The following is a 20,074-nucleotide window of genomic DNA, read 5'->3' as shown; positions in this document are numbered from 1 at the left end:
TCCTTTCTACCCAGAGAGTCCCATTTAACAATTCTGGTAGAGCTGATTTAGTGGCAATGAATTCCTTTAACTTTTGTTTGGGAAACTCTTTATCTCTCTTTCTATTCTGAATCATAGCTTTGCTGGAGTATTCTCGGTTGCAGGTTTTCTTTCAGAATTTTGGATTTATCATGCCAGTCCCTTCTGCCTTGCAGAGTTTCTGCTGAAAAATCTCTGTGTGTCTAATAGGTTTTCGCGTGTATGTAATTTTTAAAATTTTCTCTTGTCATTTTTAAGAACTTGTTGCTGTTTTAATTACTATGTGTCTTGGTGTGGAACTACATGGGTTGATTTTGTTGAGGGCTCTCTGTGCCTCCTGGAACTGGATTTGTTTCTCTAGATTCAAACTTTTAGTTATTTCTTCAGATAAATTTTCTGCCCCCTTTTTCTCTCGCTTCTCATTGTGGGATCTCTATAATGTGAATATTATTAAGCTTGATGGTGTCACTGAGTTCCCCATATTTTTTCTGTCTCCTGTTAAGCTTGATTTCTTTCCTTTACTCTGTTCTCTAGGTCATTTAGCCATTCTTCTGCTTCCTCTAATTTCAGTTATTGAGTTCTTCACCTCTGATTTGTTCTTTATTATTTGCTTAGGGTCTTACAGACATTCTGACCATTACTTTAAATTCTCTATCAGGTGTATTACTTATCTCTTTTATTTAGCTCTGTTGCTATGGTTCATTTCACACATATTTCTGTCTTCTTATTTTGTCTAATTATCTGTTTGTTTTTAAGAAAGTCAGCTACCTCTCCTGCTCTTGAAAGTAGTAGTCTTATGAAGAAGAGGTCATTTAGTGCCCTGCAGTAACATGTCCCCTGTTCACCAGAACCTGGCACATGAGAGGTGTCTCCTCTGTCCCAGTGTTGTGACTGAGCTGCCTTTATCTTCAGTCTGCGATGGTTCCCTCTGCCTGTTTTGGGCAGCATCTGGTCCCTGTGTTGTTAGTGGGCTAATCTGGAGCCACACTAGGCTTGAGTTAGAACACATGTTTGCTGGAGATATGGTAGCACCCAACTGCAGAGCACTTTCCCTGTGTTGTCCCCTAAGAAGCTTCCATTGGTTGGTGAGACCTGCAGTCTGACCAGATGTCTGCCCCAACCCCCTGCTGGGGCCTCAGTCAGATTAGTGTGTGTGGTTGTCTCTCTAACTCCCCAGGATAGGAGTTACTTTGGAGTGGTGCTGGCTTCTGTCAGTGCTGCTTGCATACTGCCAGGTTTGTAGCGCTGCTTTGGATGGGCTCTGGCCAAGTGAGTATGAGAGTCTGGCAAGTCCACAAGAGGACAAAGGGACAGGGCCTGTGGTGTTAGCGAGGTTTGTGCATGTCTGCTATGGGAGGGGATTTGAAGTTGCTTTAGCAAACTCCTCCGGTAAGATGGAGAGGGCAAGTCTGCAGGAGAGTTGTGGGGTAGGGCATACAGTGCCAGCAAGGTCTGCTTGGGAGGGGACCTGCAGCTGCCCAGACATTCTGCTGAGGCCAGCTGCATTGGAGGGAGTGGATCTGCAGACACGCACAAGGGCAGGCCACTCTGTTAGTAAAGTAGGTGGAGAATGTTGTCACTGTGCTAGTTCCCACAGGTGTCTGTGTATCTAGGCTGCAGGAGGGAAACAGCACCCACTAGGTCTTTTGTTCTTGGAGAAGTCTCCCAAAGATCCCTGCCCCTCCGGCACAGACTACTCTGAGTTTAGTAAACAAACGCCCTTCTCATACACCCCATGTGTTTTTCAAACTCCTGCTTCTATGCTATATCTCAGTGGGGCTGTTTGTTTTGCTGTCTCTTTAAGGGTGGGGACTCATTTCCTTGAGTCCTCCCAGGTTTCTGAGAGCTGAGCCCACTGATTTTTGAAGTCCCAGGTATTAAGCCCTACTGATTATAAAAATGCAAGAAATTATGCCTCTCTGGTTTTCAAAGCCAAATGTTAGGGGATTTGTTCTCCCTATGCAGTTTCCCTGTATATGGGGTGTCTGGTGTGAGGGTCTGTCTCTCTCCACTCTCCAAGCCTGCAGCATCCTCCCCTCCCACAGACAGCCCCATGGGTCAGTTTAGCTTTCCACCGTATCTCCACCCTTCCTACCTTCTTTGATATGGCCTCTTCTCTACATTTACCTGTGGACAGCCTGTTCTGCCAGTCTTCGGGTCTTTTTCCGGGTTATTTGCACTGATGTCGGTGTTATCGAATTGTATTTGTGGGATGAAGTAAGCTTAGGATCCTCCTACTCCACCACCTTCTGCAGAAGTCTGACATTTCCCCTATTTTAAACCTTATAGGATGAAAGGATAGACTTCCATTTACAGCCTCTGAAAAGCGGACCTTTCAGATTAGAGAAGATAGAGACCTACTAAACTCTTAACTAAAAACCCAAAGGACAGTGCTCAAGGAGGAGTCAAGATCTGAAAAACAGAGTACAAATCTCCTGTGGTCCCATAGTGACCTCCATAGGGCTACAGAGATAAAGTCCCATTAAAAGACTGCAAAAAAACATAGGATAGGCTGTAGAGTGAGGTAGACTGAGTGTAGTGAAATCTGCAGCCTTACTTTACCTCTACCCCAGCTTATTAATTATCAGGTTCAGGTAATCAGCCTCTCACCCTATCTGTCTGACAAAAGAGTCAGCCCTTTCTTGGGAGGAAATAATATCTACTTCTATTTGCATGAATCATTCATATAATCAAGAATTATGAGACAAGCAAAGGTTAGGAAGATGTGACCAATAATCAAGAGGAAGCAAAAAATAGGAGTAGGTCCCCAGTGATCTAGATGTTGGAGTTATAAGACTAGGATATTAAAATAGCTATTTAAACAAATGCTAATAAAACGAGAAAAAGATGGGCAACATAGGTAAAAGAGTGGACAATGTCAATAGAAAATGGAAGCTGTTAAAAACAACAAAAAGGACACTGGGAATTAACAGTCACTGAGCCCTATATTATCAGTGGCTCAGGTCTCTGGGTTCACAGCAACTGCCTTGAATTGACATGCCTTGTTCTCCTCCCACTTCTACTTCCTGAACTCAAGTATAATGGGTGCCTTGCATTCACCAGAATCTAGATAATATATTTTACACAGTATAGCTTACTCTTCCTTAGCTTATTCTAGGCTACCTCATCATAGAGAATTATCTACCTGAGTTTACCTCCTAGACTCTTCTAAAAGCAGTCAGAGCTTTGAAGTCAGGACTGCCACATTGCAGTCCTGGAAGGATCTTTAAAATTGTCATGTTTTTGAAAGGTGCTCTCTGGAGTTCTGCAGTGCACAGCATAAGTGAACACATGTAGTCACTCCATATCTTGTTTCTTTTCATGATAAATAGGGTTTATATTTACAGGTGTGGCTGCTTCACCCTTAGGACAATCTCTCCAATGAAAAGATAACTATCCACAAGAGTGTTTCATGCCTCTTATATCTTTATTAGAAAGCACCATAATAACCTCAACATTTATCTAAGAGAAAAATAAAGTAACCAGGAAGTGCTCATTAAATAAAATGTACTAATTATAGATGGATTGAAGAGATAGAATCTATAGTCCAACAGTTTCTTAATGAAATGATGCTCAGTGCTCAGATACAAATGACTTGAAAACTAGAATTTCTCTTTAAAATAGGGACATGTCCAACCAAAAACACTCATACCACCTGTCATGACAGATACAAAGTAGAACAAATTATAGTTTGCATTTCCTCATATAAGATCGTTATACAATCTAACATTACTCATATTTACTGACCAGAAGCCTTCCAATTGTTAGTAAGTTATCTTAAGTATATATAAATCTAGAAAAACATTATTTTAGACTAACAAAAATTGTGAAGTTATGGAAGGAATTTTGGGGTTTTTTCTTTTTGTAGAGTATTATTAAATTTGCATAGTAAAAACCATTTTTTTCAAAATGACATAACCAGCTTCTAAGGAATTTGGTTTGCATCATGTATCCCTTATAGCAAGTAAAATGTAAACTACTCATGCTCACTTCACTCCACTCAGGTGAGCAGTTAGCTTGATCACACTAATAAAAAGATAAAGAACTTCCAAGAGAGATAATCATCAGCATTCATAATCTTAATCCAGAATTTCAGGAATTAGGCTTCCTAAAATAGAGCAACTACAAAATAAGACCATTATTATGAAACAGAACTTCTCATCTTGGAAAATTTCCAGGTCCTCAACTGACTTTAACAGATGGAAAATAATTTTTTTTCTGTATTAAGGAAGGAAAGAGCTGAGATTTTGTTTTGTTTTTTGAAGCAAAACAGTTTCTGGGTATTAATTTCTGTTATTTCACACTGTGCCCGTGAATGAATCCTGGTGCCCTAGCCCTATCCCAGACCAATTAAATCAGAATCTCTGGAGATGGATCCCAAAAGTCAGTATTTAGAGCTCCTCCAGAGATTCCAGTGTGCAGCCAAAGTACCAGAGGTGACGTACATCACTCTAGAAGCTGCTAGGACTTGTAGTTATACAGCAGTACAGAACTGTGGACTCAGAATGGAAAGATACCTTAAAAACCCCTTTTATTTAATTCTCTGACTTCCAGGCAGTAACATATTCATAATATTATGAAGAGCAGATTAATTAGATGGAATGCAATGCTATAAATAAAGGAGATGGTGTATGTTTTACACTAAAATGAAATTAACCCTGGCTTAGTGTAGTGACAGTTTAATAGTGTGTGACAGTTGTCCATTTGTTTTGGATAGCAAATACAAACAACTGAAACTACAGTGCAAATTTAAGAAATCTACAAGTAATTGCACAAACTAGAGTTTAGCCAATATGCTATGAACACTTCTCTGAGCAAAATGCCAGGACATTTGGGGAGACCATAAAGTGGTATTGTATCCAAGGCACTAAGTATTTGTCTGTTCATCTGTAAATACATATATGTTAAAAAATATATCTGTTAAAAGAGGAAATTGGATTGAATTGGCTATCAAGGTAATCTCAAGAGATAAATTCTAGAAAGAATTAAATAGCAGTAAGTATCTGGGGAAGTCCCAGCTTGTTTCCTTTGGGGACATGAAGACTATGCTAATAATCTGAAGACATGCTTAGAAGTTCCAGATCCTTCTTGTCAACTGGCAGAAAGACTATGATTAACTATACCATAGCTGTAGCTGCATCTTTTATTTTTGCAGTGCACATGAAGTAGAAGGACTTACTTATTACAGCTTAAAATAGATTAATATTAAATGAGATGTATACCTACAAATTTTAATAGCATTAGAGTATTAGCTCATTAAAGTTAATAGGATAATATGAAAACATTTTCATGTTTCCAGGTTTATAATTTGGCACTGAAAACTTTCAAATGCCTGAACAGATCAAACTTCAGATTTTTACCTTACCAGTATTAGGCTTGTGTTAGAGTTAACCAAAACAGCCTGATATACTTAAAACAGAAAAACATCACAATTGTTCCAGTATTGAAATAGCTGAAATATTTTATAGCTACACTAGATATAATGCAAGGTTATATACATAGATGTTATAGTAGAATCTGATAATGTAATCTAAAACCATTTAATTTCTATCCCATTATTTTTTTCATTATTACACGTAAATATCCTTTTTCTTAAAATTGAAAAGAGTGAATACAGTAATATTGGCAAAGAGACTGCTTTTTCTTTCATTGCTTTTTCTAATCTGGGAAAATGAAAGACTATAAGGATAATTTCTCAAAACATACCAAACAGAACTTAAAAGGACTGATTACATGTTTCTAGAAACTCAAAGTTTCTAGTCATTTATATTTTATTCTACATTGCTTATGTGGTATGTCCTAAGAGTTCACACAGAACAGAAAATAAGGTCACTAGTTCATTCTTAATTTATATTGCACTTACTTAACATACGGTGCAATGTTGGTTTTAGGAATAGATTTCAGTGATTCCTCACTGACATACAATATCCAGTGCTAATCACAAGTGCTCACTTTAATATCCATCACTCATCTAGCCATTCTCCCACCCTCTTCCCTCCATCAGCTCTCAGTTTGTTCTTTATCCTCAAGAGTCTCTTAGGGTTTCCCTTTCTCCTTTGTTTTCCTCCTTCCCATATGTTGATCTGTTTTTTTTCTTAAATTCCATATATGGGTGAGATCATATGGTATTTGTCTTTCTCTGACTGATATATTTCACTTAGCATAATACACTCTAGCCCCATCCACATCATTGCAAATGGCAAGCATTCATTCTTTGTGATGGCTGAGTAATATTCTATTTGTGTGTGTGTGTATGCCTGCCACATCTTCTTTATCCATTCATCTGTTGATAGGCATCTGGACTTTTTCTATAGTTTGGCTATTGTGGACATTGCTGCTATAAAAAATGGGGTGCATGTGCCCCTTCAAATCAGTATTTTTGTATCCTTTGGGTAAATACCTATTAGTGAAATTGCTGGATTACAGGTATTCTATTTTTAATTTTTGGAGGAACCTCCATACTGTTCTCCAGAGTGGCTGCCCCAGTTTGCAGTCCCACCAACAGTACAAGAGGGTTGCCCCTTTTCTGCATCCTTGCCAACACCTGTTGTTTGCTGTGTTAATTTTAGCCATTCTGACAGAAAACCATAAAACTCTTTCGAAGAAAATACAGGGGCAAATCTTCATGACCACTGGATTCTTGAGCATAATACCAAAAACATGAACACTCAAATTAAAAAATTGAACTTCATTAAGTGCAGCCTCCATACGAGAAAACATTTACAAATCATATTTCATAAGGGCTTAATACCCAGAATATATATAAAGAACTCAATAAGACAACCCAATTAAAAAATGAGCAACAGACTTGAATAGACATTTCTCCAAAGACATACAAATAACCAATAAGGATATTAAAAAAGGCTCAACACCATTAGCCATTAAGGGAATGAAAACTACAATGAGATCACACCTACTAGAACAGCTCTAACAAAAATTTTTAACAGAAAACAAGTATTTACAAGAATGTGGAGAAATAGGAATCCTCAAAGATTGCTGGTAGTGATGTAAAATGATGCATCCCACTGCAAAAATATTTTGGAGTTTCCTCAAAAAGCTAAATATAGAATTACCATGACTTAACAGATCTTCTCCTGGATATATACCCCAAAGAACTGAAAACAGGGACTCAAAGAGATACTTGTATCCCAATGTTTACTGCAGCATTATTCATCACAGACAACAAATGGAAGCAATCCAAGTAGCCATAAACAAATCAATGGATAAACAGAAATGTGGTATATACATACAATGGGATATTATTTAGCCATGAAAAGAAATGAATTTATGATACCTGCTTACAGTATCAATGAATCTTGAAAATGTTACACTGGGTGAAATAACCAGACCCCAAAGGATAAATATTTTATGATCTGACTCCTATGCGATACCTGGAATAGACAAATTCATTGATTAGAGGTTACCAGAGACTGAGGAGAATGGGAAATTACTCCTTAATAGCTACAAAGGTTGTCTTTGTGATAATGGCTGTACAACTTTGTAAATGTAATTAATGCTATTGAGTTGTACACCAAAAAATGGTTAAAATGACAGATTTTGTGTTATATATTTTTTGCCACAAAAATATTTTTGAAAGAAGTCATGGTATTCATTTTTTACCTTGCTAACAGAAACAAAACATGAGAATTTTTGTGATTTTGCCTGATAACTTTATAAACTACAATTGACCCTTGAACAACACAGATGTTAAGGTTGCCAATACCCCCCATAATTAAAAATCCGCACTTAAATTTTGACTCCTTCAAGGCTACTAATAACCAACTGCTGACCAGAAGCCTGGCTGATAAGATACACAGTCTACTTGTATATGTATTATATATTGTATTCTTACTATAAAGCAAAAGAAAAATCTTAAGAAAATCATGAGGAAAAGAGAATACATTTACATTACTGTATATGTATTTATTGGGAAAAAATCCACTTGTGGGGCACCTGTGTGGCTTAGTTGTTTAACCCCCCGACTCTTCAACTCAAGTCATGATCTCAGGGTGGTGAGATGGAGCCCCTGCATGGGACTCCATGCTCAGGGGGGAGTCTGCTTGAGATTCTTTCCCTTCCTCTACCCCTGCCCAGCTCACATTCTCTTTCTCTCTAAAGTAAATAAATCTTAAAAAAAAAAAAAAAGAATCCACTTGTAAGTGACCCCGCACAGCTCAAATCCATGTTGCTCATGGTTCAACTGTATACTGAAAATTAAACAGCTGTTATAGAATTATAAGTAATCCACACATACTTTAATGTATTCATTAGAAAAAAATTAATTTTATAGGACTTATACATTTGACTCTGGTATCCTAAAAATACAGGAGAAAAAGATGACATTTAAAATTCATTTTGTATTAGCTTTTCAAGTATATTAACAGAGTAACTCTATACCTACTTTTGACTATAAAAATATCACTCCACCTCTGCTAAGGCCTACTTAGATCAATCAACTTGGCACTATAAATGTCTTATGTAATATGAAAAAGACAGCAGTAAAATACTGTGCTTCAGCCTTTTGTCTGTCTCATCACACATGAAGGATATTGCATACATCCTTTTTTTAAAGCACCTAACTACATGTAAGATGTAGGATGGGTAAGGCTGGAAAGGATCTTACTGTCCTCATTCATTATCTCCAGAAACTCAGTAAGAAAGGTGAAGTAACTTGCTCGGGATCACCCACTTGTTAACTAGCAGAATTGGGAATCAAGTGGTCCCCAGATGAGAGAAAAAGAAATAGGTTCAAATCTTAGTAGAAGTTACCTTACCTCCATAAGCCTTAACTAATTCCCTTATTTACAAAGTGTTGATGAATTTGATACTTATTGCAATCACTGTAAAATAAGAATCAATCAGTAGTAGTCTGTCATCGTTGTTCGTGCCACCCAGAGTTGAACCTCTGAGCATGCAGTGTGTCTGTCTTGTTCAGTGATACATCTGAGGCTTTACCCAATGCTTGGCATATGACAGATTACTCTTTCCCTTTTAATACTAATTTCAATGCTCTCTGAACTAACTTCTAAAGAATATTTTTTCTTAAGAGCTACAAAATGCATCTCAAATACATTCATCATAATATTCCATTCCTGCTAAAAATATATTTGGGAGGCTTGATTTGAAACATTCTGGAAAAACAGGCTAATTATTCATTCTATTTTCTGATGTCTTTCCTTATATACAGGCACTCACTCATCCATCCATTCAGCAAACACATTTAGTACCCAGTATAAGCACTGTGAAAGTTGCTAAAATTGAAAAAGTATATGAGATAATTGTGCACAATCTTTATGTCTCTGAAAGAGTCTTCAAAATAATGGAACCTACCTTATTTATAGTCTCTGATGGTGAATAAAAACTTAAACCATACGGAGGGGCAGGGAGTGATGGCCTTTATCTTCTAGGATAGGAGAAAAATCCTTCAGAGGTAAAATTGTTTTTAGAAAATAGAATTTATAAAATGGCAGAAGTACCTGTTTGAGATTCTAGAATGCGGTTTCTTCTTTGTATTTTTTCTCAACCTAACTCTGACTTGGAGATTTTCTCCACAGTCCTTTGTCACTCTTCAATTTCACACAATGAAATTTCTCCAAGAGTACTTTCACACATGAAGAAAAAAAAAGGGGGGGGGGGGAGTCAGATTCAACTTTAGGGATTATCATCCTTTTCTTAAATAGCTTTATAGATTATTTTGTGATTCTCAATCAGAATGCCTAGTGATGTTGAAATAATTTTCCCTTAACTCCTGAGTCCTCTGTGCCACATCATCTTAAGCTTTATGACTGAAGCTGACTGAGCAGTCTGTCTGGTATTTTGGTAGTTGCTGGGGAGGAAGGGAAAAGACTGCTGCAGCCTTTCAAACTGATAAATGCTCTACCCAGAAGCAATGCAGAATATTTTGTTTGAACAGTCATTTTCATTGGTCAGGTCTCATGGCCATACCTAACCTTCTCAGCGGCAGACAAGTGCAAAATAAACGATGTACTCAGAAGACCAGATTATTTGCGTGGATCACTAAATGTACCACAATTATGCAAATTGTAGTCCAATATGTTTAAAACTTGGATTGAATGGATAATGTATAAAAATGCCAAAAACAACTTAAGAAAACCTTAGAAAACATTAACAGACTAGCCATTAATAAAGAAACTGATATAACTAGTAAAGAATTGGAATTTAAAAATTTACCCCCAAACTTGAAAAGACAACAGGCCCAAATGGTTTTATAGGCTAGATTCACCAAACCATCAAGGATTGTAATTTTATGCACATTGTTTCATAGAGTAAAAAGGACACAAGACTATAAATGTTGAGAACTCTTAAGGGTCTGCGATTTTACCCTATAAGCAAACTAACAAATTAGTCTTCCACTTTCGTGGATGTTTGCAAAAAGTGTAAGATTCCTGGGGCAGAAACAAAGGATGGTCTGTTACTCACAACGTTAGCCAAAACAGCAGAATTGATGATGGATACCTGATGCCTTTTTCTCCTAGGACATTACAGATAGGGCTGGGTGATACCTACACACACACACACACACTGGGTTGTGTTACGTGGAGAGCTCTGAGCTCATAAAATTCAATTCTTTTCTAATTTTTACTTTTTTTTTTTTTTAAAGAGAGAGAGCGCAAGCAGGAGGTGGGGGCAGAGAGAGAAAAGTCTTAAGCAGGCTCCATGCTCAGCATGGAGCCCAATGGGGGGCTTAATCTCACGACACTGAGATCATGACCTGAGTCTAAATCAAAAGTCAGATACTCAACCATCTGAGCCATCCAGGTGCCCCAAAATTCAATTATTTTATAACTGTTAAATATAGTATGTTCCAAAGGGGAACATCCTGTCTGCCAAGATTGTATGCTATAGGGATATCTTTCAAGAAACAGTACAGAATAGAAGCAGTCGTTACTTCTGTTTACAAGATATGCAGACACACAGAGACCCATGTAGAATTGTCACCCATTTGCCAACAAATTTTTAAAAGCCAGTAAAATAGTGATAAACCAGGAAAAAATTACATAAAATTATACACCAATCTTCCTTACAAACATAGGCATAAAAATTCCATATAAAATATATAAAGTTGAATTCATCAGTATATGAAAACGAGTATCATGAATACATGTAATTTGTCCTAGGTATGAAGGAATGATAAAACATTGGAAAATCAATCACTTTAATAGATTTAAATTATTCAACATTTTTAAAAAATCTGTGTGAATTCATCACCTTAACAGATTAAAGAAGGAAAACCATATAACATCTTGCAAGATACAGAGAAACTATTTTGACTTGACCAAATGGTTAATTAATATTGGCACAAGAATACACATTTTCTGATCTCTTTATGAGGATGATTTTCCCTGCACAGTGCTTTTTTCCCCCTACTGTATTATGTGGGGGGTGGGAGAGTATGAAGTTTATGTTTTTACTGTGTTCTTTAAAATAGCACAGGTAGAAGTACTAATATTATTAGATACTCTTTAAACCATGTCTGAATACCACACTAATTATTGGTTGTCACCAGTAATAGGTTGTGGTTAAGTCCATATAAAAGTGAATTCCTGGTGCAGAAGTTTTCACTCCATTAATCCCAATCCAAATACTCTTGGAATAAAGTAGTTGCCTATATCACTATATATATATGTATATATTTCACTATTATGATGTTTTTAGGCATACTGTCTCCTAGGCCATCCTAGGATCTTTGGGGGCAAAGATTGGTTTGGAGGGCCACCAAAAAATCCTAGACAATACTTTGGTTTGTGGCCCTCAAAAGCTTAACTGTACCTGACAAAATCTTATTCTTTCCTATTTATCTTCTCTCATTAGGAAGAAAGTAAGTTTAAGTTAATTTATTGATTAGAATACATAAATTTAAATTTAACTTATTTTTCCCCTTATGGGGGTGCTAATTTAAAAAAAAAAAAAAGATTGAGAAACACTGTTCCAGACTCATAGTTTCCTAAAATATCTTAAAATCCTCAGCGACTAACAGATCGTAAATATGCCCTCTATAAATGTTGAGTAGATCTCATAGTTTTAGTGTCTGATACCCTGAGAGTCTACTTAAAGTTAGCCACTGCCTTGGGGCGCCTGGGTGGCTCAGTGGGTTAAGCCGCTGCCTTCGGCTCAGGTCATGATCTCGGGGTCCTGGGATCGAGTCCCGCATCGGGCTCTCTGCTCGGCAGGAAGCCTGCTTCCCTCTCTCTCTCTCTCTGCCTGCCTCTCTGTCTACTTGTGATCTCTGTCTGTCAAATAAAAATAAAATCTTTAAAAAAAAAAAAAAAAAAAAAAAAAAAAAAAAAGTTAGCCACTGCCTTGAAGAAATCACCTCATACTTAAATAGTTAGAAACCATTTTGTTTGAACCATCAATGGTCAACTCATTGATTTATCCAGAAAAGATAGACATAATATGAAGAACAAGCTCTGGCAAGAAAAGGTAGCTTCTTCCATGTATTAATAGTAACAATAGTAATAATAATGTAAGAAGAAAAATCTGACATTCACTGAACCTTTATAATGGACCAGGCCTGTGCTTTATATGTATTAATTCATCTAATCCTCATGGTAGCCCAGTGCATTAGGTCCTTTCATTGTGATCATTTTACAGGGGAATCAGTTACTGATTACTGGAATTAATCACTGGTTAGTATTCTTGCAATTCTTCTGATGTCATAATCTAATACTTACCAAGTAACAATATCTGTGAGGTGATTTTCCTTTCATCAGATTGTGATTGAGAAATTGCAATCATCCCATCCAATTTATAGCTTTGGAAATCCCAAAATATTTACAAAAACCTACTTACTAACTCCCCACCTAAAAAAAAAAATTTAAAGGGGCACCTGGGTGGCTCAGGGGGTTAGTGGCTGTCTTGAATTCAGCTCAGATCATGAGATCAAGCCCCTCATCAGGCTCCACTCTGGGCATGGATCCTGCTTAAGATCTTCTCTTCCTCTGACCCTCCCTCCATCTCTCTTTTTCTTGAAAAAGAAATTACTATTAAACAAGCAATGATCCTTATCCACCTTACCTATAAAAACTTACTGCCTGAGTCTTTGTGGTGTTCAGAGCTGAAAATTAGCATTAATGAGAACACTTTCAGAATGAGAGGCGCTCTATTAGTACTTCTACCAGGACAACAAAAGTAAACTGAGACTGTCCTGGGGAAACCAGCACATATGATCTCCCCACCCATAACGCTCATCTTTTGTGCCATGTCTTCTCTTAGCCCTACTTTTTTCTAGGGCTATTCCATTAATACCATCATTCCTTTGACCCAACCAACTGAAACTTAAATCTGAAACATCTAAGGTTTATAAATAATCCTTTAGGTCAGAAAAATCTCTTTGTTATATAATAATAATTTCCAATAATAGTGCTACCTATTCTCCAGCCTCTATTTGTGAAGAAGCTTTGGAAAAGGAGTATCAGCTACTTTGGAAATATTTGTGTTTATGTATTAGGCTAATCTTTGAATGTGCGAAAAACTCTTCCCACTTCCCCTCCCTCCTACACTAACAGAAAGACCCCTTTTTCTCTTAAAATAATGAGAGAATGGTGGTTAGATAGTCTTAAAAACCTGTTGGGATGAAATTCCCTTAATATGCTCTCCAAAAAAGAATACCCCCCAAGGTGGGTACAAAGCAACCCACTGGAATGTGGGAAGAGAACATAAATATATTCTACTTATCTAAACAGAAGTTAAGCTTTAATAATATTGAGTGAAGACTAACAGTGGCATTCTTACTTAGGGGTTATGATGGTATGTAATGTTGGCTGAAGAAAAGTGGAAGTCGAATGACAGAAGGACGGACTTCGTTGGTGTGTTTTCTATCTGTTAAAATATGTTGAAGTTTGCATATGCTCAGTTAAATGGATTTTACATTATGTTATCTAGTTTTAGATAAATATTAGTGCAAAGTGCACAAGAGACTTAATACTAACAAAGCAACCAAAAAAGACAGGAAGAAACATCATCCTATTGTAAACGTTTTATAAGCAATAAAAATTAATAATTTAAAAATAAAATGTGATAGGAAGTCAGCCAAAAACATTATGAATTATTAAAAACCTATTTGAAATATGGCCCTCTAATTTACCATTTCCCCTTTTTCTCATCCTTTTTAATTTCATGTTTTACATCTATATAATGTAAGTAAATATAATTTACTGAAAATTATAAAATATTGATGAAAGTAATCAGAAAAGACACAACTAAATGGAAAGTTATTGGATGTTCATTGATTATAAAAATTAAGATGTCCATATGACTTAAATATGTACAACTTTTCTTAAATATAAATCCTATAAACAGTTATCTAGAATTGTCCTTGATCAAAGAAGTTTGACTTTAAATACTATTACCCAAGTGAGTGTAACCTTGCCATCAGAATAAGCAGCTTGATCTGGAGCATATTTAGTGTTATTCCATTGTTAAAATGGATGAATGAGAATCTGCTTAAAGCTTGAGCCTCACAGAACCTTTATCACCAGAGTTACTAGCAGCTACCAAAATTATAGCTTTTCCATAGTTTATTGTATTGTCCCCACTTAATAAGGACAGAAATACTTAAAGTAGGCATTAGTAAGTAAAAACCAAAGATTACGATCAGATTATCAGTCCTTTGAAATTGGAATTTTTTTTTTTTTTAGAAGACTCTGAAACTATGTATTGGTCAAGAGATGTTGCCATTGGGCAAGCTTATGTTCAAGCTCTAAATAATTAGCAGGTACATATTACTGGAAAAAAGTGCAGTATTTCACAAGATGTAATATTTCTTAGAAATACTTTCATTTAGTCATACAAGAACTATCACTTTTTTTTTTTAATGTGGGTGCCAGCAGTTTATTTCCTTGTTTTTTTAATTCTGCCTCAAAATATTAACATTTTACCCTGGGAGATGAGAGATTTTGGATTTTCTCATTTAAGGCCCACTTTCCAACACTTTTATGTTCAGAGTTTGCAAATCAGAAAAGAATTCTATTTGCCAGTTAGATACATACACAGATACACCTATATCTCCATCTGCATTCGCCTCCATAGGTTCTATCTTATGTCTCTTTCTGTAGATACATGTATCTAGTCTTAAATTCTTCCATCTCTCTCCTGCTGTACTCTGTTCTTCCAGATTGCTATATCTATAGATCTACCCATAGCTGTAGACAGAGTGGAAGGGTCTACTTTACTGCCTGAAAATAGAGGGCTATAACGCCTGAAACATGACTAGCAAGGTCAGTCTCAGGACAGATGGGATTTTAGCTTTGTCCAGGGAAGCCATAGGAAGAATGGCTCCCTTAATAAGATGGGAGGAAGGCTGTGTCAGAGTGTTTAGAAGGCCTCTATACCCCTGGGGGTGGCACCTGTGCACACATTACATAGAACTAAGTTGGGGCTGCAGCAGCCATGTTGGAGTCCAACGCCAGTCACCCTTAAGGAATCTGAAGTCCAGGAATCTGTATTATCAGTGAGTGGCCTGTGCAATACACAACTGTGAGCTTTTGGGGGCTCTGGCTTCTGTGTGAACAATAGCCACCACTCTGGAAAATAACCTGTCAGAGAAGGTATCCACGTGGAAGCTGGTGCAACTATGGCTAGTGGGTTGCTGGTAGTAGTGAGGGTGAAGCCCTAGGGGCTTTGATCTGCAAGGATATCCTCACCCAACTGTATAGCCACTGGGGTCCAACAATATGATCCTATCACCCTCTCATCACCCTGGCCTGAGAATTGGGCACCAGGATCCTAATGTCTACAAGACATCTGCTTGGGACTTGTAAGCTGCTTCTGATCTTGGTCATCTTCACCTTCAGGCACCAACTGGTGATTACCTTCACTATAGGGACCAAAAAATCCACAAACACATAGCAATGCAAGTGGCCATTTGGCCCGACCAGCTAAAATCAGGACTCAGCACTTGGACCATCATGGCGGTTTTATGATTTCCTGAAATGCTCTGCATTTAGCGCCCCCCACCCCCACCAGGAAAGTTCCTCCCTGTACATGTGTTCCTGTGCTGTAAGGCAGCTCTCAAACACTTCAGCTAAAAACTGAGATCAAAGAGCCACTAGCTGCCTGGGAAGGATCCCATGGTGGTGTTTCCACTAGATGTTCCCTTTATCCATATAGATGATGTTTTCTTTAGCTATGGCCAGTAGTTTTTCTGGTACCAAAACGTAAGCACTGACAAGTACACACTCACATACAAAAAAATTCACACCTACTACTATTAAATACTGAGTGCATTAATTTCTGGTAAAATTAGTCCCTTTACTAAACACTTCTGATCGGATCTAGTTGTCTTCTGTAGTATACTAGTTGAGTTTCAGAGCCCTGAGTAGCCAAAGGATACAGTAGGGCATTTTTCATCCATTTGTATTTTTGTTTGTTTGATGGCTGGTTGGTTGGTTGGTTTTATAATTTTCTGGCACTTGATTGGAGTCCAATCAAATGACTGACTGGTTGCATTTTTCATATCCTTTCAACCACTGATGTGACTTTTACCATAGCAAGAGGGGTTTTTACAAACTAACATCTCATAGTGAAATATCACGTAGCAGGTCCAGGTTCTATGTTGTTTTCAATTTAAATGATTTTATGTATTCCTGTGTTCCTGTTATGGTTTCTCCTTCTCCTATGTTCTTGAGCAGTGCTTTCGTTTTAGAGCTCATGTCTCTCTCGACATCACCAGCAAAGAGCAGACAAGGGCATGAAAAACCAGCTAGAGCCAATCTAAACACCATATGACAGAATATAACAGAAAAAAAAAAACTATCTGTATGTGAAAACTAGGGAGGCCTGAATCATAATCAAGTTCGGAATAGAATTACGCCCATTGCAGAAGTACCTGGTAGCATCTTGACTTACTGCTAACATTCCACGTTCACATACCCCGTGCATTTTCTTCAAGGTTGTTGCTAGAGATTTTGAGATTGGCTTTTTACATACCAATCTCCTTAAGTAAGCCCATACTTTAAAATTTATAAAAATTAAACCTAAATTTCTTCAAAGGTGTACCATTTTGTCTGTCCAGTTTGTTCAGTGCTAAAACGAGGTATTTTCCTCATAGAATGTTATTCAAATACCAATAAAATTCTCAAGGTATGAGATAAAAGGTTAAGTTGGTGATCACTAGTTACAAAGAGCAGTTGTGACAATACAACCTGAATCGAGTTCAAATGTAGAAATTGCTCACCTGTGAAAATAATTTAAAAATTTGTGAGGGTCTGTTGTGATTAAGTCATGAGATGGTATAGATGAGCAGTCAGAGACCCAAAGAGATCAAATAGCTTGCCCAAGAAGGTGACAGAACAAGAATAGGTCTCCTGACTCCATACCCCATGCTCTTTGCTTAATTTTACTGATCCTGCCTTTAAAACCCATAACTAAAAGAGACTCTGACTATTGGTTATCATTGGGAAAAAAAACTGTCAGGAATACAATATATCACTCAGTGACATCAAGATACGCTCTATTCATGGTCACAGTGTTCGTAACACAGCTTCCTTTCTGAGCACATACCTGAATTCCATGAGCTTTACAATAACATGTTGATGCATCTTATAGGTTTCCATAGACGTGCAGCTCCAGTTACAAGAAGGCAATTCCCACATGGTGCACACAGGATGGATTATCTGCACTTTGAGGATGATAGCCGTGGATGGTGGTTTGACATGGATATGGTGATCATCTATATTTATTCAGTGAACTGGGTCATTGGATTCATTGTTTTCTGCTTTCTTTGCTATTTTTTCTTTCCGTTTTAGGAATTTTCATATCTTACTACAGTTGAACAATCACAAATGATGTAGATAGCAATTAAACCTTTTTAAAATGTGCTTTGAAGTTTTTATAATGTTGCATTATATAAATTGTTGGTGTTTATAGAAAGTATGAGAATAATGGACTTATTTATTAACGTTTTTCATGTAATGAACTACAGTTTACTGAGAAGCTAGTCTGTCTAGCACTTAGCAACAATCCACTATTAATTTCATAATTAATTTCATAATTCCTCCTGGTTTAGGATTTATGGGCTTTAATTTTACAATACTGCTTTTATACTTAATTGTAAAGACTGAGGTTTTCCCTCCACTGAAAAGTAGTAAAAATACAAAATGAAATGATAATCTGGGTAGATAGTATCTTTGCTGGAAAAATATTTAGTCAATCACCACTGATTCTTGGGCAAATTATGTGCATTAAACATAAATTACACTTTCTGGGAACTAATCTAGCAGGGTATATTCAGTTTTGGTTTCCAATTATCTCTACTTATTTTCTGTTCTATTATCAAAAAAGCTAGCTATTCTTTAAACAGACCTAATAATAGCATTAATGAAACATTTTTATTTATTGTAAGAACAGAATAGTGAATGTGAAAGACCCCCAATAGAAAGAGATACATTAATCCTTTCCAAATTACAGGATTACTCACCTGAAGAATTAAAATACTTACTGACTTTCAGTAGTTTAAAGAGCAATGCATGTCCAAAATGTAACTACTTTAGTGATTTGTTTAACACAGAGATTGTTAAATATATTGTACATGTGCAATAAAGAGTGGCTTTTACATTTTTTTCTTTCTTATTAAGTAATTTAACATCTGTAATAAGGAATTTTTGGAAATAGGCTTGTGAGTATATACAAAGAAAACCTGGCATTTCTTTTTATTATTACAGTATTATAAGCCTTGGAATTGGTTTTTCCCTTAATTTAAAAAAAATAATAAGGAAATCTAAATTATTTCAGAATAGGAAACAACACTAGTACCCCACTTTCACAAGTGAGAAAACTAAGGCACAAAGAAGTAGGCTTATTTCAGTCATTAAGGTGGTCTTTGTGTAACCTATGAGGAGTGTTTTGATTATGAACAACATTCCTATATTGTGCTATCATATATCTGATAAAGCAGTGAGCATACTTTACACAAGGAAAGTGAAACTGTCATGGCACTAAAAATATCACCATCAAACAAATTGTCACTGTCGAGGCCTCAAGAGTTCAGTCTAGGAAAATTCCAAATTTGGCCTAATTACAACTAAGTGTATTTGAATAAAAGCACCTATCTGATGATATGTGATGTTCTAAGAAATATGACAGAATAACATTTTTATTCTACACTGTTTTTAACAGATTTTTATTCTACACTGTTACTGTTTTTAAAAGTATGTTTCATTAGATTTGGTAGTGTCTACTAGACACTATCAAATCTAGAAAGCAAAAAACTAAATACATTTTAGAAACATCAGTTTTTGCTCATGTATCAAAATAGACAAATTGTACTTAGTCTAGTGGCATATAACTAATATCTTGGTAAAACAATATTTTTTACAAACCTCAGTATTACCTTACAGAAATAAAAATGGGTATTTATAATTTAGTGCTCCAAGTGGAGGTAATATGTGTCAGGACTGAAAAATTAACAAAACACAGATGGGGGGGGCAATATATTAAGAACTTTAAAATGAACTGCAGCCATTTCCCAAGCAATTCCTGGCTTATCATCTCTAGCAAATATGCTTTTCTTCATTCCTAAATTAAAAAGTTGATTAAAGGGGCACCTGGATGGCTCAGTAAGTTAAGTATCCAACTCTTGAGCTCAGCTCTGGTCTTGATCTCCGTGAGTTCAGTCCCTGCGCTGGGCTTCACACTGGGCATGGAGCCTACTTAAATAAATAAATAAATAATTGATTGATTGTAACTGTACATGAAGCAAACTTAGTAGTATAACAGATAAGAGAGTTCTCAGAGAAACCAATTTGATTCCCAATATGATTATAGTAGTTCAGTGATAATATCAGTTTATAGATCTGTATCTACAAACTAAGTACAAATAATACCTTAAATACCCTTTTAAAAAAAAAGAAAGCATAGTCTGGAGGAACATTCTAGATGGACTATATGAGTTTTAATAACAGTCTGAGAATAACATCATTTGGCATATAAAAGTAAATTTAGAAATATAGATTTCTAATTTTACTTTAAAATATTTAAATTGTATGCAAATGGAGCTACAAGCTGCCCAGTATTAAGAAGTGCAGCATTTCCTAGA

The 20,074-nt window shown here is 36.4% G+C and overlaps 1 protein-coding gene across 1 annotated transcript in view; it reads left to right on the top strand.

Annotated features, from left to right (window-relative positions):
* Positions 1-19,871, top strand: part of RNF180 (ring finger protein 180) — a 194,624-nt gene extending 174,753 nt beyond the window's left edge. Inside the window, exon 7 of the mRNA XM_080804253.1 lies at positions 17,587-19,871. Coding sequence (XP_080660379.1) covers positions 17,587-17,786 — 200 coding nt within the window. The 3' untranslated portion in view covers positions 17,787-19,871. The remainder of the gene's footprint in view (positions 1-17,586) is intronic.
* Positions 19,872-20,074: the final 203 nt, after the last annotated feature.

This window comes from Martes martes (genome assembly GCF_963455335.1).
Source record: "Martes martes genome assembly, chromosome: 5".
In the NCBI taxonomy this organism is placed as follows: Eukaryota; Metazoa; Chordata; class Mammalia; order Carnivora; family Mustelidae; genus Martes; species Martes martes.
This window is presented reverse-complemented; position numbering and strand designations above follow the sequence as displayed.